We start from the raw sequence: 23294 nt of genomic DNA on the forward strand, positions 1-23294 counted from the left end.
TTAAGCCCAAGAAGGCTGCCTCCCAGGGTTGAAAAAACCCCTAGGAGAAAAAAAGTCCTAGAAGGGAAAATTCTGATGTCTGGTGAAAATTTCACATGAATAACCTCATTGGAAATATATGTACTGAAAAAAATGTTGACGAGTTCAATACTTATTTCCCCCATTGTATCACTCACGGTGGATAAGCGGTGGATGCCACCAATAAGTATCAAGCGAGTAGTATAATAGGTGATAATGTTCTTGGTAACGGTAAACATAACTCACGTGCAGGAAAAATGCCATAATCTAAAAAATAATCAATTACGTGTTGTAAAGTTATACTGTATTGAGGGTCATCATCAGTATTGGCTGCAAAATCCTGATCAAAGCATCCCTAGTCTTTTATTTGACGTGGGGTTTATTATTTTCATCTGCTGTGAAGCTCCTGCTGCATTCCTCAAACTCAGACAGAAAGCAGGAAACACTGGAGCTTGAAAGTCACAATAAAAAGTGTAAAGATGCTTGATACTAACGGCATCATAGAAAGACAGGAACCCACTATCCATATCCAAATAAACACCCACTCGTGCGGGGAGGCCAGAATCTGAGAAGCTGAACTGAAGCCAGTCGTGGTGGGCACAGAACTGCCTGCGGTCCCTACTGTAGTGTAAAGCCCAGGAAAGATCATTCCTGCCAAGACCAGAACGATCCTGCTGACATCTGTATGACACTCCAACTGCCCAAGAGTGGACAGAAGCCACATCAACCTCCCAGTAGTGGATGCCATGGCAGAATGAAGCTTCACCCACCACACAGTAAAAATCTTCAGAGGAAAAAGAGGCAGAACAAAGTCCACCATCATCTGTCAGCCACACGGTGGTGCGCTCTGGGTTAAACTTGAGTCTGTGATGTGCTGACGAAGAGTTGAACATGATATCCTCCCCTGCAAGTTAAACAAAGACACTAAAAGATTTCAGGATGTTGCTAGCCATTTTAAATAAGGGGGTCATATTATTAAATTTTTTAAAGATGTAAAATAAGTCTTGAAATAAGTGGTCATAGTGTGAAAATCGGACTTTTTCCATGTTTATGTCCTATAATTGGGTCCCCAGTGCTTCTATCAACCTAGACAATGTGAAAAAGATCAACCCAGAAACTTTGTTTTGGTAAACCATTCTCGGAAAAGCATGTGAAAATTATGTCATTTAGATTTTGCCTGTTTTGTGATGTAGGTAGCAAGTCCAGTTACAATAATACTGCCCCTTGTGGTGCGTTCACACCAGACACGGAAAAGCTGGCAGGCGTGAGTGATTTCCGTGTTAAGTCAATGCAAAGACGTGAATAGGCATCCTGTGGCGCGGTAAGCACGAATGGCGCAAAGGGGAGTGCGTGCGCCACGCAAATTAAGTGTTGACGTGAGATCCGCGCAAGTTGAAAAATCAGAACAGAAAGCAGATTTTTGTGCGGTGTTAACCAATCAGGAGCTTGCTCTAGCAGTGACGTGGTTACAGGAAGTGAGCGTAGGCAGAAAAACAAAACAACAATGGAGGATAATCATTAGGGGTGGGCGATAATCCAGTAGACATAATTAACCGGTAGAAATTTGTCAACCGGTAGAGATTTGTCAACCGGTAGAGATTTTGGACTATCGTTTCTATCGATGTCATGCTCCTGTGCGCGTGGTCGCGAAAACGTATCATTTGTACACGTATTTAAGCACTGCAGTTTTAAAACAAGTTAAGCCATTGAAACACAGACAACATATCTATATGCGTGCGTTCTTTCTGTGTGTCAGAAGCGGACAAGTCACGCAACCGCTGCTCTTTCTGTCTGTGAGGAACACGCAAGTCGCGCGACCGCTGCTCATTAAGCTCGTGAGCATTTTTCCCGCTTTATTGGCCTTAAATACACATATGCGTCAAAATTCCCGTCTTTGCAAGCATCGTCATAAGACCTAACTGGTAGTGTTTAAGAGAAAGTAAACAGATAAAAGAGAAAGCGCATGTGTAACAGTGTATTGGATCCCGACTTTGGTCTTAAAGGGGAAGTTACCTAATTTTGCTCCTGTCTGTCACCCGTGTTAATCAAACAGCATTGAGAGAAAATCTCTCACTGCTTCTGATTAAATCACTTTTCTACCTTAAAGAAAAATATATATAGGCCTATACATACATGCATAATTATTTATTATCATTCTTATATCATTGACTGTTTATCTTCAGAGAGCTTAAGTTTTGTTTGTTTTTATCTTCTTTCTATGCTTGTATATGTTTTTTGTGAGAATTATGAACATTTCTATGGTATTTAAGATTTAAACCTTATTAAAACATAAAAAACTGTGATACATATCGTTATCAAAATTAATCCTATCGTGATAGAAGATTTTGGTCATATCGCCCACCCCTAACAATCATCATCGCTATACGAGACATCTTCATACTTTTACAAGAATTAAAAGGATCTTGTTTGAAAGAAAGTGAGTGAGGAGGTCGAACAATCTGGTAAATTTACGTGTGAATGTCTCGAAGCTCAAAATGTTAAAGCGTCCAATTAAACGCAAATAGCGCGTTTTTGCCGCCTCTTCCACATCTGGTGTGAACGCACAGTCAATCTGCACTATCCAACCACGTCACTGCTATTTAGTGTGGAGAGAATATATTTTAAAGTACAATTGAGTTTCAATTTCAACAAACCACCATTATGGTGATCAGTGTTTGCATTTTATCAACTCATTTGCATTTTAAAGGACACACCCAAAAACTGCACATTTTCGCTCGCACTCACAAAGTGGCAATTTTAACATGCTACAATAAATTATCTATATTTTGAGCTAAAACTTCACATACGTACTCTGGGAACACCAAAGACTTATTTTACGTTTTTAAAAAATCTCATAATATCAGCCCTTTAAAAGATAATGTAAGCGGTTATCAAAGAAATCAGATATAGTCACCCAATTGGAATTGGGCATCAAGATCTGCAGTATAAATCCAGCCTAAAAAATTCTGCCTACCAGCAAATGTCTTGCGAATTGACTGGAGCAACGGGGAAATCTTTGACAGAGCTGTGGGTTTTGCATGATTCCACTCAATTGTCTCTGAGATCTGATTTTCACAAGTTTTTTCATCAAATAAATCAGTCCTAACAAAACCAAAAATGACAACACAGGACTTAATAATTCTGAACAAACTAAGAGTTAACAGTAAAAACCACTAATAATTAATGCAAAGTTAGAAGCTTACCAGTCTGTATTTTTTAAAGTCTGTAAAAGGAAAAAGAAAATTTATTTGAAAGTTTATATGTTTACATAACTTTAACCAGCATGTTAATAATGCAATAAAGAGTTAAGATAAGAGGTTTTTTGATTTACAGTTACCAAAGAAATAGATAAATTATTTTAGAAATTCAGAAAAGTTGCTGGATTGGCAGAACACAAGTAATCTTATCAGAGTTACTACATCAATTTAAATCAAAATTTTGTAGCTGTGGGTTGCTGTATGTGATCGACACCCTGTTCAGGTAACCAGTGACTAGCAGTATAGCGACATGATTGTATTCATTTGAATGAAAGCTTGGCAACTTCCAGCGCCACGGGCGACAGTGACCATTGCCGACTGGAAGTGGGTATGTCCAGTGACACGACAAAGTTGAGAAAAATTTTACTTTGTCCTATCCTAACAAACCATACATCAATGAAAACCTTATTTATTCAACTTCTGGTCATGTCAACCTTGTCAAAGTTTTCTAGCTTATTGGGAGAGGATCATGACAGTCCTACTTGTTTTGTGTGGAAGCACATGGCCTCTGTTTGTTTTGGTGTGCCATGTGCTCTCCTGTCTTTGTCTTGGCCCCACCCCCTCGTCTCCTCACTAATTATCACATCATCGTTTCATACCCTTCACCTGTTCCCCTTATTATTTTCTTCCCTATTTAATACCCCTGTGTTTGCTGTCCTGTGATAGTTTTTTACTTTTCCAGTGTGAAGTCTTTTAGTCTTTCATCGTCAATTCCCATCTTTGTAAAATTTTTGTCAAGTTTTTACTGCTTAGTGTCTTGTCTATTAGGGATGGGCATTCGATTAAGTTTTCTTTGTCGATCGTCGGGAGAATTAACGATCGACTATCGATTAATCATTAATATTTTTATAATAAAATTTGTTATTTAACTTTTATACTCAAAAAATGCAATGAATACAAATATACAGTGTGTTTTTCCTCGATGAGACCTTTATTACAAGATCAACTTGTGGCAGACAGTTAAAATATGTTTCAAACATATATGTGCGTGCATGTGCGGTGCTCTAAAGCAGCGGAACCTGCAGCTGCGAGCCAGCGTTCTTAAACAGAGACCTCATTAGTTCCAAAATAAATAAAAAAACAGATTCATGTTTAACATTAAATAAAACAAAAAACATAATACTTAGATCTGAAAGGTTTTGTCAAAATGTAACTCAAAATTATTCAAGCCAGAAGAAAGTGCAAGATATTAGCCTTCCTAACATAAGGCTATAACAAATTAGGCTACTTAAAGCCTCGTGAAAAATAACTAACTTTAGTAACTCGCATAAAACTTCTGCACCAGTCTACTGATTTTTTAAAAAAAATAAAAGCATGTTTTGGGGTCAGACGCGACCGCAACCCATGGTGACCGTCAGTCCAGCTGCCGCCGAAAACAGCCGCTCCGAGGAGACTGACCGGGATGCACAGGTACCTCCGCGCTAACTTATTCCGTGTGAAACAGCGTGCGTTTTGTGAGCCCCATTTACCATTGTATAATTATACTAACATAGTCTTTTAGTTTTTATTTGTTGTAAAACAACAGTAGACACAAATTTACTATGGTCTCCAACTCCACAATATACCATAACCATGGTATTTGTAGTAAAATTGCGGAAATACAAATCGTTTTTAATCTGCAAAAAAAAACATTTTCACAATGATAAAATCATGGCTTATTTTCCTAAGGTAGTAATTACAAAATTATATATGTTTGAAAGACGGAGATGCGCACCTGTCAATCTATTACATAACAGAGCGAGGCCAGAGACAAACGTGCTCATAAACGGGAGTAATATGGAATAATGTAATGGTCGTGACCGCTGTAATGCATTTACGGTAAATAAGGGTACTCCCATATGTATTTACGGTAGTCCAATTATATAGGGGGATTACGGTAGTAAGCATGGAGTGTTTTATGAATGGAGTTGTAATGGCGGCGTGCACGCGAGTAAACAACGCCGAGTAGACAACGCCGTTTGGTGGCTGTTCTTCCTTATTTAAGGTATAGTGAATTTTAATATGTAAGGTAATGTTTTTTAAAATGCATGACATGTGGTGTAATGGCGTATATTTGGATATGTCATGCAGGCAATGATGAAGGGTTGTACCTGTGCGATGAGACATTTGTTGTAGCTGCTGCCAGGTATGTGATGTGTAGCTATAGTGCATTGTTACGGTGTTTTGTAAATGTTTTTGTGCTTTGATGTATTTAAATGTATTGTATTGTATTGTATTCGGTATTTAAGTAATGCATGTATTTAAATGTATTGTAGTGTATTTGATATTTGGGTAATGCATGTATTTATGGATGATGTGTTTTTATTGTTAAATGTTGGGTGTAAGATTAATGGTGATTTCTGGCTCTGTTTTAGGAGCTGGCCTATGTCACTGTTTTGAGGCTTTAGATATAATATATAAACCCAATGTGTTTCTAAATCCACTTGTGAGGTACTTAAAAGTGTTTGCCCATTTTAATATACCCACATGCACTTGCTACCAAAGAAGCCTATTTATGTGTTATTTTATTATGGTTGGATTGTGAATAAATAACTATGAAAAAGATGATTATGGGACTGAGGAGTTTGTTTGTTTATTCTATGTAGGCTTTACAGTTTTGGCGTCAACGAACAGGATTTTTTTTTTTTTTTTTTTTTTTTTTTTCTGATTGGTAGCGAGTGATGTGGTAGGGTTGGTTAAGCATTCAAAACAGTGACGTGGGCTGAAGAACTGGAATTTCAGTAGAACGGCGAGGGACATAAAAGCTGTTATAGCGTGACTGACATTAATACAATGGAGCAAGAACTTGTAGCATTGCGGGACAGGCTGGCTAAGGAAAAAGCTGCAATGGATGAACTTCGACAACGGAACGAAGCATTGACTGCTCAGTTACAACAAGCAGCAACATCAGATCCTTTGGAGACTTCACATTCCCCTTCAGATGCAGATATGCCTGATTCTGCTGCCTCCACTGCCTCCGCTGCTGCCTCAAGTAAAATTACAACATCTGTTGAAGTGATTTATATGCCCAAAGACAAAAAGATGTTACTGTTTTCTGGTGATCCAGGTACTGTTTCTTATTATGACTGGGTTGATGAAGTGCAAAATTTTATGACCTATAGACAATACAAAGAAAGAGAGCAGGCAGCATTTCTGTATGATCATTTGGAGGGGGGAGCAAAACAAGAGATAAGATATAGTTCAGCAGAAATACGTAGGAGCCCTGCATTGATTCTAGAAGCTTTAAAGGAGGCTTATGGCCATCCTTATTCATTGACTGCATCTCAAAAGCGTTTCTTTGATCGAAAACAAAAGGCAGGTGAGGGGCTGCGGGAATTTTCTCATTCATTGCTCTCTTTGGCAGGGGATATAAATCGTTGTAATGGAGGAGTGGAATTATGTGGGGAACAGACAATAAGAAATCAGTTTGCAGAAAACGTAAGGGACTCTTCACTCCGTAGAGAATTAAAACGATTGATTAGACAAGATCCAAATATTAAGTTTTCTGTTTTGCGGAGAGAAGCTATGCTGTTTTGGGAAGAAGATAATGTACCTGATAGAGTTTCCTGTGGCTTAGCCCCAGAAAGTGCAATAGTTGAATGTGCTGGCATTGCAACTACAACAAGTACCCCTGTTAACCCTGATCCTCTTCTTCTTGAGCTTAGGGATGCCATGAGGAAACAGGAGGAGAAATTAGAGGGGCTTGTACAACAGGTATCCCGATTGCAAAATCTTGAGGGGAGACGGGGACGTAGGTTAAGACAGGAACCCAGGTATGATGCAAATGGAAGACCTATTTGCTTTAGATGTCAAGGAATAGGGCATATAGCCAGATTTTGTTCAGATACAAACATTATTAGTGATAATGGTCGCCAGGCCGCACCTTCTGAGGTACCTAGGGGGGCAGTGGCTCCAGTGAATGTGCAACAGGGAAACTAATTCCTTCTGTAGTTAAGAGCCAGACTACGGGAGGGGAATATTTGGGCTCAGTTGATCCTATCATTTCATGTGAAAAGGTATTTAATGCTCTTACAGGGCCTACCCCAGTTATGGATGTGTTTATGGGGGGAGTATGTGTTCCATCCATGATAGATACAGGCTCTATGGTGACCCTTATAACGGAGAGTTTTTTTAAGGAACATTTTGAGTGTAAAGGGAAGGATGTTCTACAAGAGTGTGGGTGGCTCACTTTAAAGGCAGCAAATGGCCTTTCTATACCATATTTGGGGTATCTAGAACTTGATGTTAAGATTATGGGGAAGATTTTGCCAAAATGTGGTGTTTTGGTGGTGAAAGATCCAACAGATCCTGTAACAAAATTGAAAAGGAAAAATGTGCCAGGATTAGTGGGCATGAACATAATAAAGGATTGCAGTGAAATTTTGTCAGGTCCTCTTAATTTAATGCCACCAGAACAATGTCCTCAAGTGTGTCAAGGTTTTGCAAAAGTGATGGCACCCTTACCTATACTAATACCTGCAGGTTCTATGTGTTTGGTCCCTGCTACAGGGTTTCAGAATACTTATAATTCAGATTACAATGTGTTGGTAGAAGGCCTAGAGGTGGATGAAGGGGCTTTACCTGGGGCACTTATGGTGTCCCCTGGGTTGGTAAAGGTCCAGGGTGGCCAACTAGCTGTTCCGATCATAAATGCTAGTGCGTTAGATATCAGCTTGGCCCCTCATACACGACTGGCCCGACTGCATGCAGCTGAGGTAGTAGCAGGGGGTTTAAAATCTGTTTCTTTTCAGAATATAGGCCCTGGGGAGGTTCAAATCTCTTTAGGTTCAGAGGAAGCCTTGGTTTTGAGTCAAGAGGCTGGGCCCATTTTTTCACATGATTTTCCTTTTGAATGTTCTTTGTTAGAAAGTCATCAGGTAGCTCAGGTTAAAGCATTACTAAATGAGTATGCCGATGTGTTTGCTTTCAATGATGATGATCTAGGGTGCACGTCACTTATACAGCATGAGATCCCAGTTACTGATGATGTGCCGATTCGTCAGCGATATCGTCGTCTTCCCCCTAGCCAGTATGAAGAGGTAAAAGCTCATATTAGACAACTTTTAGAGCAGGGGGTTATTAGTGAGAGCTGTAGTCCTTATTCATCACCTTTGGTTATTGTTAAGAAAAAAGATGGCAATATGCGCATGTGTGTTGACTATAGGCAGCTGAACCTGAAAACGAGAAAAGATGCTTATCCACTTCCTAGGATAGAAGAGTCGCTGGATGCCCTTAGCGGGGCCCAGTGGTTTTCAACCTTGGACCTCGCTAGTGGTTATAATCAGGTGGAAGTGGCAGAGAAAGACAGACAAAAGACTGCTTTTTGTACTCCGTTTGGTTTATACCAATTTAACCGTATGCCATTTGGACTTTGTAATGCGCCAGGAACATTTCAGTGACTTATGGAGAGAATTTTAGGGGACCAACATTTTCAGTCTTTGCTCTTATATTTAGATGATGTGGTTGTGTTCTCATCATCTTTTGAACAACACCTAAGTCGTCTGGGGTTAGTGCTTACACGTTTTCGTGAGTGTGGTTTAAAAGTAAAATGGAGTAAATGCTCGCTTTTCCAGCGCCAGGTGTCATACCTGGGACATGTAATATCTGCTGAGGGGGTTGCAACAGACCCTGAAAAGACTCGGGTAGTGGCCCAGTGGCCACGACCAAGTACAGTAGCAGAACTTAGATCTTTTTTAGGTTTTGCTGGGTATTATAGGCGATTTGTGAAGCATTTTTCGCAGTTGGCAGCCCCCCTGCATGGCCTTGCAGCATTAATGACACCTAAGGCAGGTAAAGCAAGGACAATAAGAGTGCCCCTTTCTGAACGTTGGAGTTCCGAGTGTGAGACTGCTTTTCAGTCATTAAAAGAAAAATTAGTGACTGCTCCTGTGCTTGGATATGCAGATTTTACAAGGCCATTTTATTTGGAGATTGATGCTAGTCATCGCGGCTTGGGAGCAATTTTGTCCCAAGAGGGGAAAGGTGGAAGGAGACCAATTGCATATGCAAGTCGTGGGTTGAGACCATCTGAGCGAAATATGGAGAATTATAGTGCCATGAAATTAGAGCTTTTGGCACTGAAGTGGGCAATTACCGATAAGTTTCGTGACTATTTGCTAGGTCACAAATTTATTGTAGTTACAGATAATAACCCGCTGAGTCATCTGCAGACTGCCAATTTTGGGGCTATTGAGCAAAGATGGGTCTCAGATTTGGCTAGATTTGATTTTGAAGTTCAGTACAGGCCAGGGCGCCAGAATTCGGCTGCCGATGCATTGTCACGTCAGACCCCGGTAGTTTCTGCTATTGCGCAAAGTATTTCTAATCAAATTGAGGAAAAGGAGCATATAGTGATGGTTAATGAGCAGACAACAACATGGAGTTTCCCAGTGTTTTCACCAGAGGTTTGGGCAGCTCAACAGCAGGCTGATCCTATTATTGCAAGGTTTTGTGTGTATTGGAGTCAGCAAGTTAAACCAGACAGATTTGCAAGGGGGAAGGAAGATGGTAAGACCTTGGAACTTCTTCGGCAGTGGGAGAGATTGGTAGAGGAGAAGGGAGTGTTGTATCGTCGATTTGTGGATACAAGACAGGGCCAAATTAAACAGGTGCTCTTACCGCAGAATTTGAGGGAGGAAGTTCTTCGAGGGCTACATGATGAACACGGACATCAGGGTGTAGAACGCACCTTTAAGTTGGTTAGAGCCAGATGCTATTGGCCAGGCATGTTTCAAGACATTGAGGCTTATTGTAGGCAGTGTGAGAGATGTATTGTGGCAAAAGCTCCTGTGCCAAAACTGGTAACTGAAACGGGTATTTTATTAGCTAGAAGACCATTTACAGTTTTGGAACCTTCTAGTGATGGTAAGGAGAATGTTTTGATTTTCACTGATGTGTTTTCAAAATTTGTGGTTGCAGTACCTACCCGTGATCAGAAAGCAGTAACGGTAACAAAATCGTTGGTGCGGGAGTGGATCCATAAGTATGGAGTTCCCCAACGAATTCATTCAGATCAGGGGAGGTGTTTTGAGGCAGAGGTTGTTCGGAACTTATGTAAGATGTATGGGATTAAGCAGAGTCGAACTACTCCTTACCATCCGCAAGGCAATGGCCAGTGCGAGAGGTTCAACCGTACTCTGCATAATTTGTTGCAAACTCTTTCACCATTAAAGAAAAGGAGATGGGTAGAATATTTACCGGAAGTAGTTTTTGCTTACAATACAACTGAGCATGCGAGCACTGGCTATAGTCCATATTTTTTGGTGTTTGGGCAGCCGCCAAAGTTACCAGTTGATATTTTGTTTGGGGTAACCCAGACAGATTTTGGTGAGACAGTTGATGAGTGGGTGGTGGGGCATCAGGAGCGAATTAAGGAGGCTTATCAAAAAGCAAGGGAACAGATGGAGCATGCTGCTGAAGTAAGGAGAAGACAGGTTGGTCCACCTTCGTTGCAGAGTTCTTTACAGATGGGTCAGTTGGTTTATCGTAGAAACCATAGTTTTGCAGGAAGACACAAGATTCAGGATGTGTGGATGCCTAGCCCTTTTAAGGTGATAGCTCGGCCAGATGATACTAAAGCTGTGTATACAGTTGTTCCGGTGGATGGGTCTGGCCCACCTAAAAATGTGCATAGAACAGAATTAAGACCTTGTGGTCCAGCGGTAGTAGGGTCACGTGACCAGGATATGGAGAGCTGCAGTGGTGCAGTCTCTGATAGTGATTCAGATGAAGCATGGGTTGTTAGGAGGGTTCCACCTGAACCACTATTGGGGGAGGGGAGTCAATTGAAACTTGGATTATGCAGTGAATCCAATTCGGACTCGGAGGATGTAGAAGAGCCCCAACATTTTGATGTGGTTCAAATACCTGAAATGCAGTTGCGGCGGTCTAGTAGGCAAACAGCAGGAAGGCATTCTAATCCATTTCATTTACCTAGGTCAGTAGTGTCTAATGATGGGGATGTTGGGAGCACGGGGTGATTAATGGCACTTAAATTATAAAGGGTTATTAAAGTGTTTTTTATGTGTGGTCAAAAAAATGAATTAAAGGATCATCGGGACGATGATCGATTGGTGGGGGGGTGAATGTAATGGTCGTGACCGCTGTAATGCATTTACGGTAAATAAGGGTACTCCCATATGTATTTACGGTAGTCCAATTATATAGGGGGATTACGGTAGTAAGCATGGAGTGTTTTATGAATGGAGTTGTAATGGCGGCGTGCACGCGAGTAAACAACGCCGAGTAGACAACGCCGTTTGGTGGCTGTTCTTCCTTATTTAAGGTATAGTGAATTTTAATATGTAAGGTAATGTTTTTTAAAATGCATGACATGTGGTGTAATGGCGTATATTTGGATATGTCATGCAGGCAATGATGAAGGGTTGTACCTGTGCGATGAGACATTTGTTGTAGCTGCTGCCAGGTATGTGATGTGTAGCTATAGTGCATTGTTACGGTGTTTTGTAAATGTTTTTGTGCTTTGATGTATTTAAATGTATTGTATTGTATTGTATTCGGTATTTAAGTAATGCATGTATTTAAATGTATTGTAGTGTATTTGATATTTGGGTAATGCGTGTATTTATGGATGATGTGTTTTTATTGTTAAATGTTGGGTGTAAGATTAATGGTGAATTCTGGCTCTGTTTTAGGAGCTGGCCTATGTCACTGTTTTGAGGCTTTAGATATAATATATAAACCCAATGTGTTTCTAAATCCACTTGTGAGGTACTTAAAAGTGTTTGCCCATTTTAATATACCCACATGCACTTGCTACCAAAGAAGCCTATTTATGTGTTATTTTATTATGGTTGGATTGTGAATAAATAACTATGAAAAAGATGATTATGGGACTGAGGAGTTTGTTTGTTTATTCTATGTAGGCTTTACAATAATGTGTGCATCTTTGAATAACTGTAAGTATACATTTATTTCAAATATATTTTTGTCATATAAAGTTTTGAGACATGGCCTAATAATGCTTTTTTTCACATTTATTGCTCATCTAGGCTTATTGTGCGGGTAACAGCATTTTTGACGCATTTACCTCAGAGATTATTTTAGCAACATTGCTTTTTTCCGGTAATAATACAATTTATATTTCAATCCTGTTTCATTGTCTGTTTATTCATTTCATTATGCTGTTATGTTAATGTGATGATATTTATTTGCCATATGAAACGTGCTGTTATATAAATACTTTTGTATAATATTCAAATTATACGCGGAATAATGTGTGCATCTTTGAATAACTGTAGGAATACAGTTGCTTATTTTTGTCATAAAGTTTTGAGAAATAATAATATTGTGAGGATTTATTTCCATATGAGACGCTTTTTGTCGTTGAATACTCTCGTTTATTATTTGGAAATCATATACATACATAGTAGGAAATATATAATGTGGAAGGGTAGACTTGCAAAGTTACTCTGCTTATTTTTATTTATGATATATGTGGAGATAAATAAACCATTGCAAAACTGCTGATTTGATCCATTCAGATCCTGACCACCAGGCTAGAGATTTTTAACATCCTTAATTCACACTTACTAGTCTGTCAAATAATATCTAAAATATATTGTTTTGTAAAAAAAAATGATGCTTTGTTCTATTGTTTATGCGGAAAAGTGTTCCTAGAAAGTGTCAATAACATGAACGTTTCATATGCAGAATAAGCGGTCAGCAGCGCACTGCAACGAGTGCTTGAGGAATTCGCCGCACACACACGCAAACGCACTACATACGGAGTATTTGTGAAACAGGAGTTAGATAAAAAAAATGCATTTGATTAATTGATAACAAATTACGAAATCGACGAAATTCTTAACAATCAATTGTCGATCGTCGATTAAAGGCATTCCATGCAGTTTGACGTTTTTGTCAAACAGCGACCCCTAGAGTCACTGGGGAAAACTTGCAACTGTCGTAATTTCGCACGCCCACTCTGTACGTACCTGTAAGGATAGTGTTGGGCGTGAGATGGACTCCGAAGATAATGACCAGGGAATGTTTCACAATTTCATACAAATATTAGGCTACTGCATGTCTACTAAACTACAGATGATGGTAATAGGATAATAAGAAGTTTATGCCAAGTGTAGAGTAGGCATATAATAATAAAGTAGCCTACCGCGTTTGCTGGCTTATTACGTTTTTACAAGATTGCAGCTTAATCACAAGTAAACAGTCTATAGTCTAACGTTATGTCTACTGTATAGTTGTATTTGTTTTTCAATTGTAATGTAAACATTACAAAATGCATTGACAAAGTTAATTGTATACGTTGCATTATTTCATAACATTGGCCGTTATTCGTAGGCCATAAGAAATCGAAATTAGACAAATGACTACGTACACATCACAACACAACACTTGAGTTTAGATGGCCAAAAAAAAAACATGTAAGAGAAACGAGTGTTTTTTAGCAGGTCTGCTAAATGCTCTTATGATCGTAAGCTAGCTAGACCCTTGTTGAAGTTATTTTACTGGTGTAATTATCAACACTGGATGAATGAACAGCTTAGTAAAAAAATACACACTACAAGCAAGCGCAACCACATACAACATAGACCGCAAACAAATTTACAAATAAGAGATTTACTTACTTGTCCATCAACAAGATCGCCAGATCAGCATCCCTTTTGCATCCAGGGCTGTCTATTAGCTCACGCCAACGAGTAAAAACCTGACAGAGTGGGACTCTTGTCCGGTTCCTAACTCGGTCAGATTCTCTTTTTCGCTTTCTACTCTCTTCCGAACGGGTTTTCTTAGCTGTTTCCCTCATCGAGCATCACGTCTCAAATGCGCGCGTGCAGTTGTTGTTACAGGCTTGTTTGACTTCATGCAGCGCTGCAGGAACCGACAGCCGGATGACGTCAAAGTGCCGTCTCGGATCATTCTCGCGGTACTTTTACGTCATCCGACTGCCGGTTCTTGCAGCGCTGCACAAAGTCGAACAAGCCTAACGTGTGTGACGTCGTTGCCGTAAAGCAAGTCGTGATTCTCGCGAGATTTGTCAGGGGCGGTTCTCTCAAGCTTGCATTGCTGGTTCTGGTAGCGGCGTCCTTCCCGAGCTTCAACAGGGGGATGATTCGCCATACTATGACGTCGTTTACCATCGAAATGACTTTGAAGCTGTTATATTAAGGTAAAATAACTGCATGGTGTGTCTTTAATTATGCCCATCCCTATTGTCTATATTTAAAATATTTTGACACTTGTATGTATATGACTGGTATGACCTCTTTATTCATTGCACAACAAACATAAATTAACACCAACGTAAACCGCTCACCTGCAGTAGAATCAAAGGGTCGTGAAAGTTTTGGGCCTGACCCAAGGTTTCATGTGCCTGTAGTAACCTACTTCTCAACCTGTTCATTCTCTCTGCTTTCTGTCTCACGCTTTGGCCCTCCTGCACCAGGTCCACCGAGAAACGCTTCTGCCAGGCTTTCTCTTCAAAACTTAAGAAAAGCCTCATCCTGCTCAAGACCTTTGTGCTCTCTTGCTGCTGATTCTCAATCTCCTCCTGTGTGTTAAGAAGATCAAGTAAGCATTCAAAAAAAAAATAATAATACAAAATACTTTTATATGACCTACCTTAGTGGCAGATGATTGTTCGTCTAGTATGGAAAGTCCATCTTGAACTTTAGACAGGTTAGCTTTAATACAGTCAAGTTTAACTTTACACTCCTCCTGTGGAAATCAATTATATAAAAAAATCAATTTTAGAGTTAAAATCAACTTTAGAGTAATTAATTTGTTTTTTTTCCATGTTAAAGTGCTATAATTGGGTCCCCAGTCCCCCATAGTTTTGGTAAACCATTTTCTGCAAGCATGTGAAAAATGCCTGTTTTGTGATGTAGGTAGCAATTACAATAATACCGCCCCTTAATCTGCACTATCCAACCACAGCACTGCCATTTTGTGCAGAGAAAAAGAAAAAATAATTGACAGCACAACTGAGTTTCAGGCTCTGTTTACACGTACATGGTTATTTTTAAAAACTGAGAGATTTATCTTCGTTTGTGCCCCTCGTTTACACGCAAACGGAGAACTCGCCTCTGAAACCGATTGTTTCTAAAAACTCCGGCCAGAGTGGAGATCTTGAAAATCTTCGGTTGCACGGTTGCATGTAAAGTGAGACAAACGGATGTTAAAGCAGGCAACGTCACAGAGTATGCGCCAGAGCTGGCACCTACGTCAAAGGTGCGACCCATGTTTACATGTGACTGCTACTCTGAATGCTTCCAATATCACATTTATGTTCGTGCAAACTCGTTTCGTGTGTTTGTATTTGCAAATACAGCTGCTCCATTATGTCGAGGAGCAGAGACGAGTGCTCGGAGGTCAGCAATTTTACGCGTGTTTGACTTCATGCGGCGCTGCAAGAACCGACGGACGGATGATGTCAAAGTACCACGAGAGCGATTCGAAATTAGACCTCTACGTGTGATTCCTCAACTCGCTCTCGCGGTACGTTGACGTCATCAATCACCTACTGCAACAACTCCTCACTCCAACATGAAGAACCAGTTCACGTCACCACCAGCGCTGCCGGTGATTGGCTTACGTGGGCTTGAGCGTCTCTTGACGGCAAATATGCACGGGTACGTGTAAATAAACACTTTTCTGAAAACTGACATGTGTGCACGATATTATTTTTGAAACCGGAGAGGTTGAAATGTCCGTTTATGAAAATAGCCGTCCACGTGTAAACTAGGGCTGTGTATCGCCAACAATTCCCCGATACGATACGTATCCCAATACAAGGGCCCCGATACGATGCGCATCACGATACAAGACTATTTTGAATTACTTTTTGTTCAGAATTTAGTAACATTATTATTATTTTTTTATTATTATCCGTTTATTGTACATTGAATAAGCAGTGTTGTAACAGTTGTGTGTGTTTGCCATTCATTTATTAGAAATACTTAAAATCCCAGAGTTAGTACTTAACCTAATGTTTTTTTAAAAGCAGTTTTACAAAGATGGTGCCTTACTCTTCTCTCATTATTATACATCTATGAATATTTCCAAAACATGCAGTCCGAGTTAATACTATTTAATAGAAATCAGATTATTAATGTGACAGCTATAGTTTGAAGTAGCTCTTTATCTCTTCTCTAGACGTTCACTTTTCACATGCAAATCTTTGTCGTGTTTCTTCTCAAATGCGTTAGTACTGTTTTATAAAAGCGTGGCTAATAAAGCCCTTTGCAGTAGTATAGGCTAAGATATCTGCACCTTCATACTGAACTCATTGACTTAAATGCGCGCGCGCAGAGAGAGAGAGAGCGCGAGTACGCGGCTCACTATGCAGACACGTGCGCCAGCGAGACAGACATGCAAAGTGAAAGTATACCCCGCTACCTTTAACTCTACATACTCCGCTGGACACATGCGTCCTTTCCATATGGATTATAGATCAACAGCAATTCGTCACGTTACTTTCAAAAGTGCATCCGAATCGATACGGAAGGTGCTGTATCGATGCGCGCATCGTCAGGCGTCCATGACGATGTATCGTCGTATCGATATTTTGAACACAGCACTAGTGTAAACATAGCCTCAATTTCAACAATCCACCATCATTGTGATTAGGGCTGGGCAAAAAAAGCGATTTTTCGAATAATCGTGTTTTTACGTGGTCGATTCAAAATTGATTCTCAAAGGCCACGAATCGATTTTTTCCCCCATATGTATTTCCGCAAACATTGAATGTAAGATTAACATTACTCTAGTCTTCTCCACTCGACTGTTCTGACTTTTTCAGCATACATTTTTCGTCTTGCATCAAAATTATATTGTATTTAACATAATTGTATGCATTTGAAAATTAGAGATGGGTTCTGTTTTAATGTACCCAAGTGTACCTAAAATACAAGAGTTTAATATACAGGTTTGTGGCTCTTAATTCCTTTTTATTGATTGTAAACTTATGTTCACTGTTCTTTTTTATAAATATAGTATCTATATTTATTGAGTTGAATCGAGTATAAAAATCTATCCGATAATCGGAATCGAATCGATAGCTTGCAAATCGAATCGATCTGGAACATCTGAATTGATACCCAGCCCTAATTGTGATCAGTGTTTGCATTTCATCAGCTCATTTGCACTTTAAAGGACACACCCAAAAATTGCCCATTTTTTCTTGCACCAACTAAGTGGTAATTTTAACATGCTATAATAAATTATATCTGTGGTATTTTTAGCTAAAACATATGCACTCTGGGTACACCAAAGACTTATTTTACATCTTTAAAAAAATGACCCCTTTAAGACCATTTCTTGGTTGTCTGAACGTTAGAGGAATGTTATATTTGGTCATATTCAAACATTATGATAATGTCATGTTTCAATGTTCACACAATGTATAAACAACTTTTTTCTACAATTACTTTTTTGCTGTAAATGATAAAAGAAACATTGCATTTTACTAAAACATATTATAAAACATTATTTCTGAATGTTCTGTATGTTTAATTTAAAGTAACGTTCAAGAAATAACTCTGTTAGCTGGGTCTGATTTATATTGGGTGCATCACAATTCAGAGGTTGCATCCTTCGAAGGCCATATTTAAAGGCCAATGAGGTCACAGGGCCGCCACCAAGGCTGTCCCATTTTAAAGGCTCCTTCACATGCACCCTCCAAATGTGGCCTTTGTTTACTGTAGTTAAAATGTACATTTTGTAAATTAAAGGTCCTTGTCACTTTTTACTATTATAAATTATAGCAATGCTGTAATACTTTTGAATATTTCTAAGGTTTCTAAATTGTATATACTGTTGGGTAGTTTAATCTGTATCAATGTGTCATATTTTCTAAAATGAAATAAAAAATATTTGGCTCCATATTTATTTTTAAAAGTCTTATCTCCCGCTGACAGGGGTAATGGGCGGGAACAGCAAGTGACGCAACTCCCCGTAGGCTAGACTGTCTCATTTCAGTTCGCTTCGTGGACTTCAGAGGCTGCAGCCTTCAAATACAGACTCTTGCCTTCAAAGTCCTCATCCTTAAAAGGATCCAGACCTTCAAATTTGGATGCACCCACTGACTGCCGCCCTTTGTTTTGCATGCAGTTAGCTCCGTGACGTAGGCGCTAAAAGGGCCTTAAACTGGGAATAAGAAATGAGATTAACCTTAAAACTGTCCATGGAGTCCGAGAGTTTGACCACATTGTGACCCTGCAGATGTTTGGCTTCAGATGGTAACATGCAGTACACACACAGAGCAGTGCTGTCGGTCGTACAGAACAACTCCAACTCTTTCCCATGTACTTTACACAGTCTGCTGGTGTTAGCCACTGGATCGATCAGCACGTGCTGTCGCAGTGTGTTATTCTCCAGATGTGGCATCACGTGCACAGTGCAATAATACTCGTCGCATTTAATGCAGACTTTCTCCGCTGCCAGTTTCTGCTCACCCTTACACACGCTGCACTCCATACCCGTGTCTTTCTTACTCTGGTATTTGTCAATGATGTTACTGAGCACTGTGTTTTTCTTCAGCTCAACTCTCGAGTCGCACGGAGACAAACACAGGGGGCACGTGTAGTAGCGAGTTCTCGCGCATTCGTCATCTTCGGTTTCTCTCATGGATCTCTTCAGGTCCTTGACGCACCGCTCGCAGTAATTGTGACCACAGGGTAAAGTTACAGGTTCTTCAAATATATCCTGACAAACTGCACAGATTAGCTCTTTATCCAGAGAATCCATGACTGAGTTTAAAGCCAACAAGACGACACGCGTATCGTAATGTTTCCAAAGGGTGTGTCTCAATATGTTTCCTCGCTCCTACATACGACCCGGAAACCAATCGCGTTTTGCCATGTTGGTGGATCCCTCGGCGAAATTTAAAGGCAAGACTCTGAAGTCCACGAAGCGAATTGAAATGAGACGGTTTAGCCTACGGAGGGCGCCACTCGCGGTTCCCGCCATGCACATTTATCGGCTGGACCCGACAGCTGAGATCTTTCATACTTTTAAAAAATAAAGATGTAGCCAGATATGTTTTTTATTATTTAAAAAAATATGACACATTAGGCTTGTTTGTGATGCGGCTTGCCTCGCCTGAAATTTAGACGAGAGCAGGCGCTGCAGTGAGGGGAGGAGTGAAAAGACTTTTAAAGGGATAGTTCACCCAAAATGAAAACTTTCTCATCATTTACTCACTCTCGTGTTGTTGCAAACCTGAATAAATTTCTTTGCTGTGATGGAGACAGAGGAAGATATTTTGAAGAATCTTTGTAAACAAACTGTTCCTGAGCCCCATTCAATTTAATAGTCGTTCGTAAGTTCTTACTTAAACTGGGACGTAAAGTCCAAACTAGAGGCTTAGTAACTACTAGCTAGTTTATAACTAACTCTTTACTTTATTCGGTTGCACCATTTGTTCTTAAGGCACAACATAGTTAGTAGGTCGTAAGCTCTCCGTAAAGAATTGCGTTGTCGCATAGAATGACGTCTATTTTTCTTAACCCAATCACAAGCCTTCTAATAGGTAAACAGGAAATAGTCTGAACAGCGCATAATTTCAAACTCATAATTGACTGGCCTAAACTGAAAGTAAAAAAAAAACGTTAAAGCATACGTTATCGAACTCAAAACATTACACTTTTAATTGAAAATATCTATCCCACACATGGAGGAGAAAATTAACAGGAAGAAAATTAAAACTCATTTTAATTGATGGATACACAGAAAACAAAACGGTTCTTGAAAACTTGAAAACTCGTTGACGAACTTGCGGCTCTTCATAATCAATTATGAGCTTATCGATGTGATTTAATCTGTCTGACATCTAATTCCCACCGTTATTCATGGCCAGAGGCTTCCGTAAATATTTAGTTACAACGTATTGTTACGTTTAAACTAAGTTTAATGGTGCAACGCTAAAACATTTAGTAGTGCGCAAGTTGTAAGTTGTAAGTGCCCATTTACGTCGTAACTAAGCTACGTTGTAACTTAGGCACAGCTGGTGCAACCAGCCCCTGGTCTGTAACAACATGGGAGGGGCTTCTGTGACTCTGCTGGCTTCATGTAATCAAGTCACTACTAGAGCAAGCTCCTGATTAATTAACGCGGTGCGTTTTTCCGCCAAAGTTAAATGTTTTCAACTAGACATGCGAATGAGGTGGAATTGCGTCTACCGCACCGCGCTAAACGCATAGTTCGTGCCGCGAGACCTCCATATGTGCATCAACGCGTCTTTACATTGACTTAACATTGAAATCACTCACGCTTGACGCCTCTACCGCGGCTGGTCTGAACGCAGCATAAGGCTTCCCAGGTGAAAAAGTAGTACACTTCCATAGTGTACTTAAAGTGCTTTATTTTCGCATACTAATTTTGTACTTAATATACAAAAAATTCATCTTTAGTACTTCTTACAGGGGTGCAAACTTGTCACCTTTCGGCGAAATTCGCAGTTTTTGATCCAAAATAGGTCATTCTTGTGATTCGTCTAGATCCGATGAGTTTTTGAAAATGAGGGGTGAGGGGGGTCTGCGACATGGTAGCAGTAAATGAAATTATGAAAATCATGTCCAGCTATTGTGGTAACGATGTCAAATTACTAGCCAGTTTGACGGGTTATGTTTTACAATTTATAGCCACCTCATTTGCTGCCGAAGTTTAAGCAGTCTGCAGATTGAGTGCACACACTTAACTCGTAGTATTTTCTCATTTGAGGTTACGCGCCCACGTCACGTTGCTGTGCGCGTGGTCATAAAGCTTAACATTTGTTCACGCACCGCAGTTTTAAGCCGTTGACAACAGTGCTATGTGCGCTATATACCTGTTTCTGTTTAAGAGGAGCGTGCAAGCCATGTATCCGCTTCTCATTAAGCTTGTGAGTATTTTGCCGTTGTATTAGCCTTAAATGCATACACGCGTCAAACCTGTACGCATTTTGCGTAGCAGCTACTCATTTTGACCTCAAAGTACGGTGGTACGATTTGTCACTCTAAGCTACGCACAAACAGTGTTGCCAACTATTTTCAATGGAAAGTAGCTAAAGCTTGCTTGGAAAGTCGCTAAATGTCGCTAGATTACGTCATTGCGTCATTTGCATAACCGTGATGTCATCACGTCGCATTTGCATTCTTACTACATTGGCTTAACTACATTATTTTACGTTTCTCTTTCTCTCTGAACTGTCAAAAATGTTATTTTAATACACATGAATGCTTGAAAATGTTTTCTCGTTTGTTTATCTGCTTATGTTCTCATAAAACGAAATGTGTGTATGTTCATGTTTACATGGCCAAACAGTCCAGTTTCAAAACATACACTGATAAATGATGGGAAACGTTGTTTTGTAGGTAAATTAGCCCATTAACGCGTCAGCTCCGTATAGTTTGTCTGTTCTAAATGTGCTGCTGCTCAGCTCCCTCAAGTACATTTATTTTATGTACAGTGATTCATTTTATTCAAAGACCATTTTACATTTACATATCGCCATTAATGTAAGCCATCTCGGGATTCGCCTGCTCCCCGCATGCACGATTATGCCGTCTGGACGCGTATAGATAACCACTTCTCCTGCCCTGACTGCAACTGGGAGAGACTCTGCCCTGCTGCGCGAGGACTAGACCGCCTGTGAATGCTTTGGGTCGGGGGTGGAGCCCACAGAAGCAGCGGTAGCTGCTCATTGAGAAGAGTGAATGTCACGTAAAAAGTCTCCAACAACGCCAGAAAAAGTCGCTAGATTTGTCGCTAGTCGCTTTTTTAAAAATAAGTCGCTAAAGGGGTCTGAAAAGTCGCTAAATCTAGCGACAAAGTCGCCAAGTTGGCAACACTGCGCACAAACCTGATGACGCCCTTTGCCGCGCGAAGTACTCAAAAGAAGCAACAGAAAAAAGAAAAATATGTCCAATCATAGCACTGGGCTCATCCACCGCATAGAAAGTGGGGATGATTGACAAGTCGTATGGCCAATCAGTAACAAGAGTCTGCTATCGATGGAATCACAAAATCCAGCGTGATCTCCTTCCTCCACCCAGTTTCTGACCATCTTTTTCAACGGAGAGTCAAGACGTCTGACCCGCTAAGGTAAACTGGTCAGGGTGGATGTGCAAATAATGAAATAATGCATTAGCTTAATCCTATGAAGTCGATGGTCGCGCAGGCTCCGTTTCATAACGCGCACTTGACCGCGAGATGCGCTAACATTACCTCTGATTTGTAAATGGGCATCATTTATAATTGAGCGCTTGCGAAAAAGTACAATGATTTTACCATGGGGCAGATCGTCCAGTTTTAGTCAAATAAAAACGGAAAGTTCACTCTCAGTGAAGGGAATCCACCTGACATCCGAGTGAAGCGGATTAGATGCGTTCTGAAATAACGCGCTCTTGATAATTGTCAATAAAATAAAACATATACAAACCACATCAAATAAAGTTTTATAAATGGAGAATATCTCGTGTCTCGAGCGCCCACGTGATAACTTAGGTGCCTGCGTACTGTACTGTACTGTAAACAAAGCTACAATAAATTACAGACAGACATGTTAACAGCACTACTGTCACAGTTATGGTTGAATTTAAAGCAGTGTTAACTCTAAAATACTGTCTTAAAGGGATAGTTAACTTAAAACACGTAATTCAGTCATAGTTTACATAACAGAACAGACTATCCAAACATTTGAGTTTCTTTATTGTGTGATACACAAGTTATTTTAAAGTGTTGATAACCACAGTGTCTGGTCCCACTCCATTGTACGGAGCCCTTCTGGTCACCCCCTGGAAAAAAGAAAACAATCCGTGATTACGGTTTTGTAATTCGTCCCCTCAGTTTATAAACCGTACTCACGGATTATTAAACTGTTCCCTCAGTTTTACAAACCGTGCGCTCGGATAAATAAACCGTCCGCACGAGTAAACAATCCGTGCTCTTAGATTTGTAAACCGTACCCTCAGTTTTTGCAATCCGTACCCACGAATTTATAAACCGTGCGCACGCTTTTGCAATCTGTTCTCACAGTTTTGCTAACTGGATTTGTAGCCCCTCCCTCATTTTAGAAATCGC

At 40.0% G+C, this 23294-nt stretch overlaps 2 protein-coding genes and 2 long non-coding RNA genes across 5 annotated transcripts in view; 3 read left to right on the plus strand and 1 right to left on the minus strand.

Annotated features, from left to right (window-relative positions):
- Nucleotides 1-190: 190 nt before the first annotated feature.
- On the minus strand, nucleotides 191-19080 carry LOC141362394 (tripartite motif-containing protein 75-like). The gene is made up of 6 exons (XM_073864399.1): nucleotides 18405-19080; nucleotides 14856-14951; nucleotides 14551-14784; nucleotides 3222-3241; nucleotides 2993-3120; nucleotides 191-922 (listed from the first exon to the last, which is right to left on the minus strand). Exons 1-6 carry the CDS (start codon nucleotides 18978-18980, stop codon nucleotides 363-365), a joined length of 1614 nt encoding a protein of 537 aa, XP_073720500.1. The 5' UTR covers nucleotides 18981-19080; the 3' UTR covers nucleotides 191-362.
- LOC141362395 (uncharacterized) lies at nucleotides 5062-10080 on the plus strand. Of its 2 annotated transcripts, none has more exons than XM_073864400.1 (3): nucleotides 5062-5259; nucleotides 5346-5400; nucleotides 5630-10080. In XM_073864400.1, the coding sequence occupies exon 3, from the start codon at nucleotides 7304-7306 to the stop codon at nucleotides 8651-8653; it is 1350 nt and encodes a 449-aa protein (XP_073720501.1). In that variant the 5' UTR covers nucleotides 5062-5259; nucleotides 5346-5400; nucleotides 5630-7303; the 3' UTR covers nucleotides 8654-10080. Both variants share the same exon structure in this region, with proteins under 2 accessions (XP_073720501.1, XP_073720502.1).
- Nucleotides 10753-12098, plus strand: LOC141362388 (uncharacterized). Its single transcript, XR_012368219.1, has 3 exons — nucleotides 10753-11538; nucleotides 11625-11679; nucleotides 11909-12098. It is a non-coding gene; the product is annotated as an uncharacterized lncRNA (long non-coding RNA).
- LOC141362396 (uncharacterized) overlaps nucleotides 14680-23294 on the plus strand; it is an 18114-nt gene continuing 9499 nt past the window's right edge. The window contains exon 1 of the long non-coding RNA XR_012368223.1: nucleotides 14680-14804. This is a non-coding gene — a long non-coding RNA (uncharacterized lncRNA). The remainder of the gene's footprint in view (nucleotides 14805-23294) is intronic.

Source organism: Misgurnus anguillicaudatus, unplaced genomic scaffold (assembly GCF_027580225.2).
Source record: "Misgurnus anguillicaudatus unplaced genomic scaffold, ASM2758022v2 HiC_scaffold_26, whole genome shotgun sequence".
Classification (NCBI taxonomy): Eukaryota; Metazoa; Chordata; class Actinopteri; order Cypriniformes; family Cobitidae; genus Misgurnus; species Misgurnus anguillicaudatus.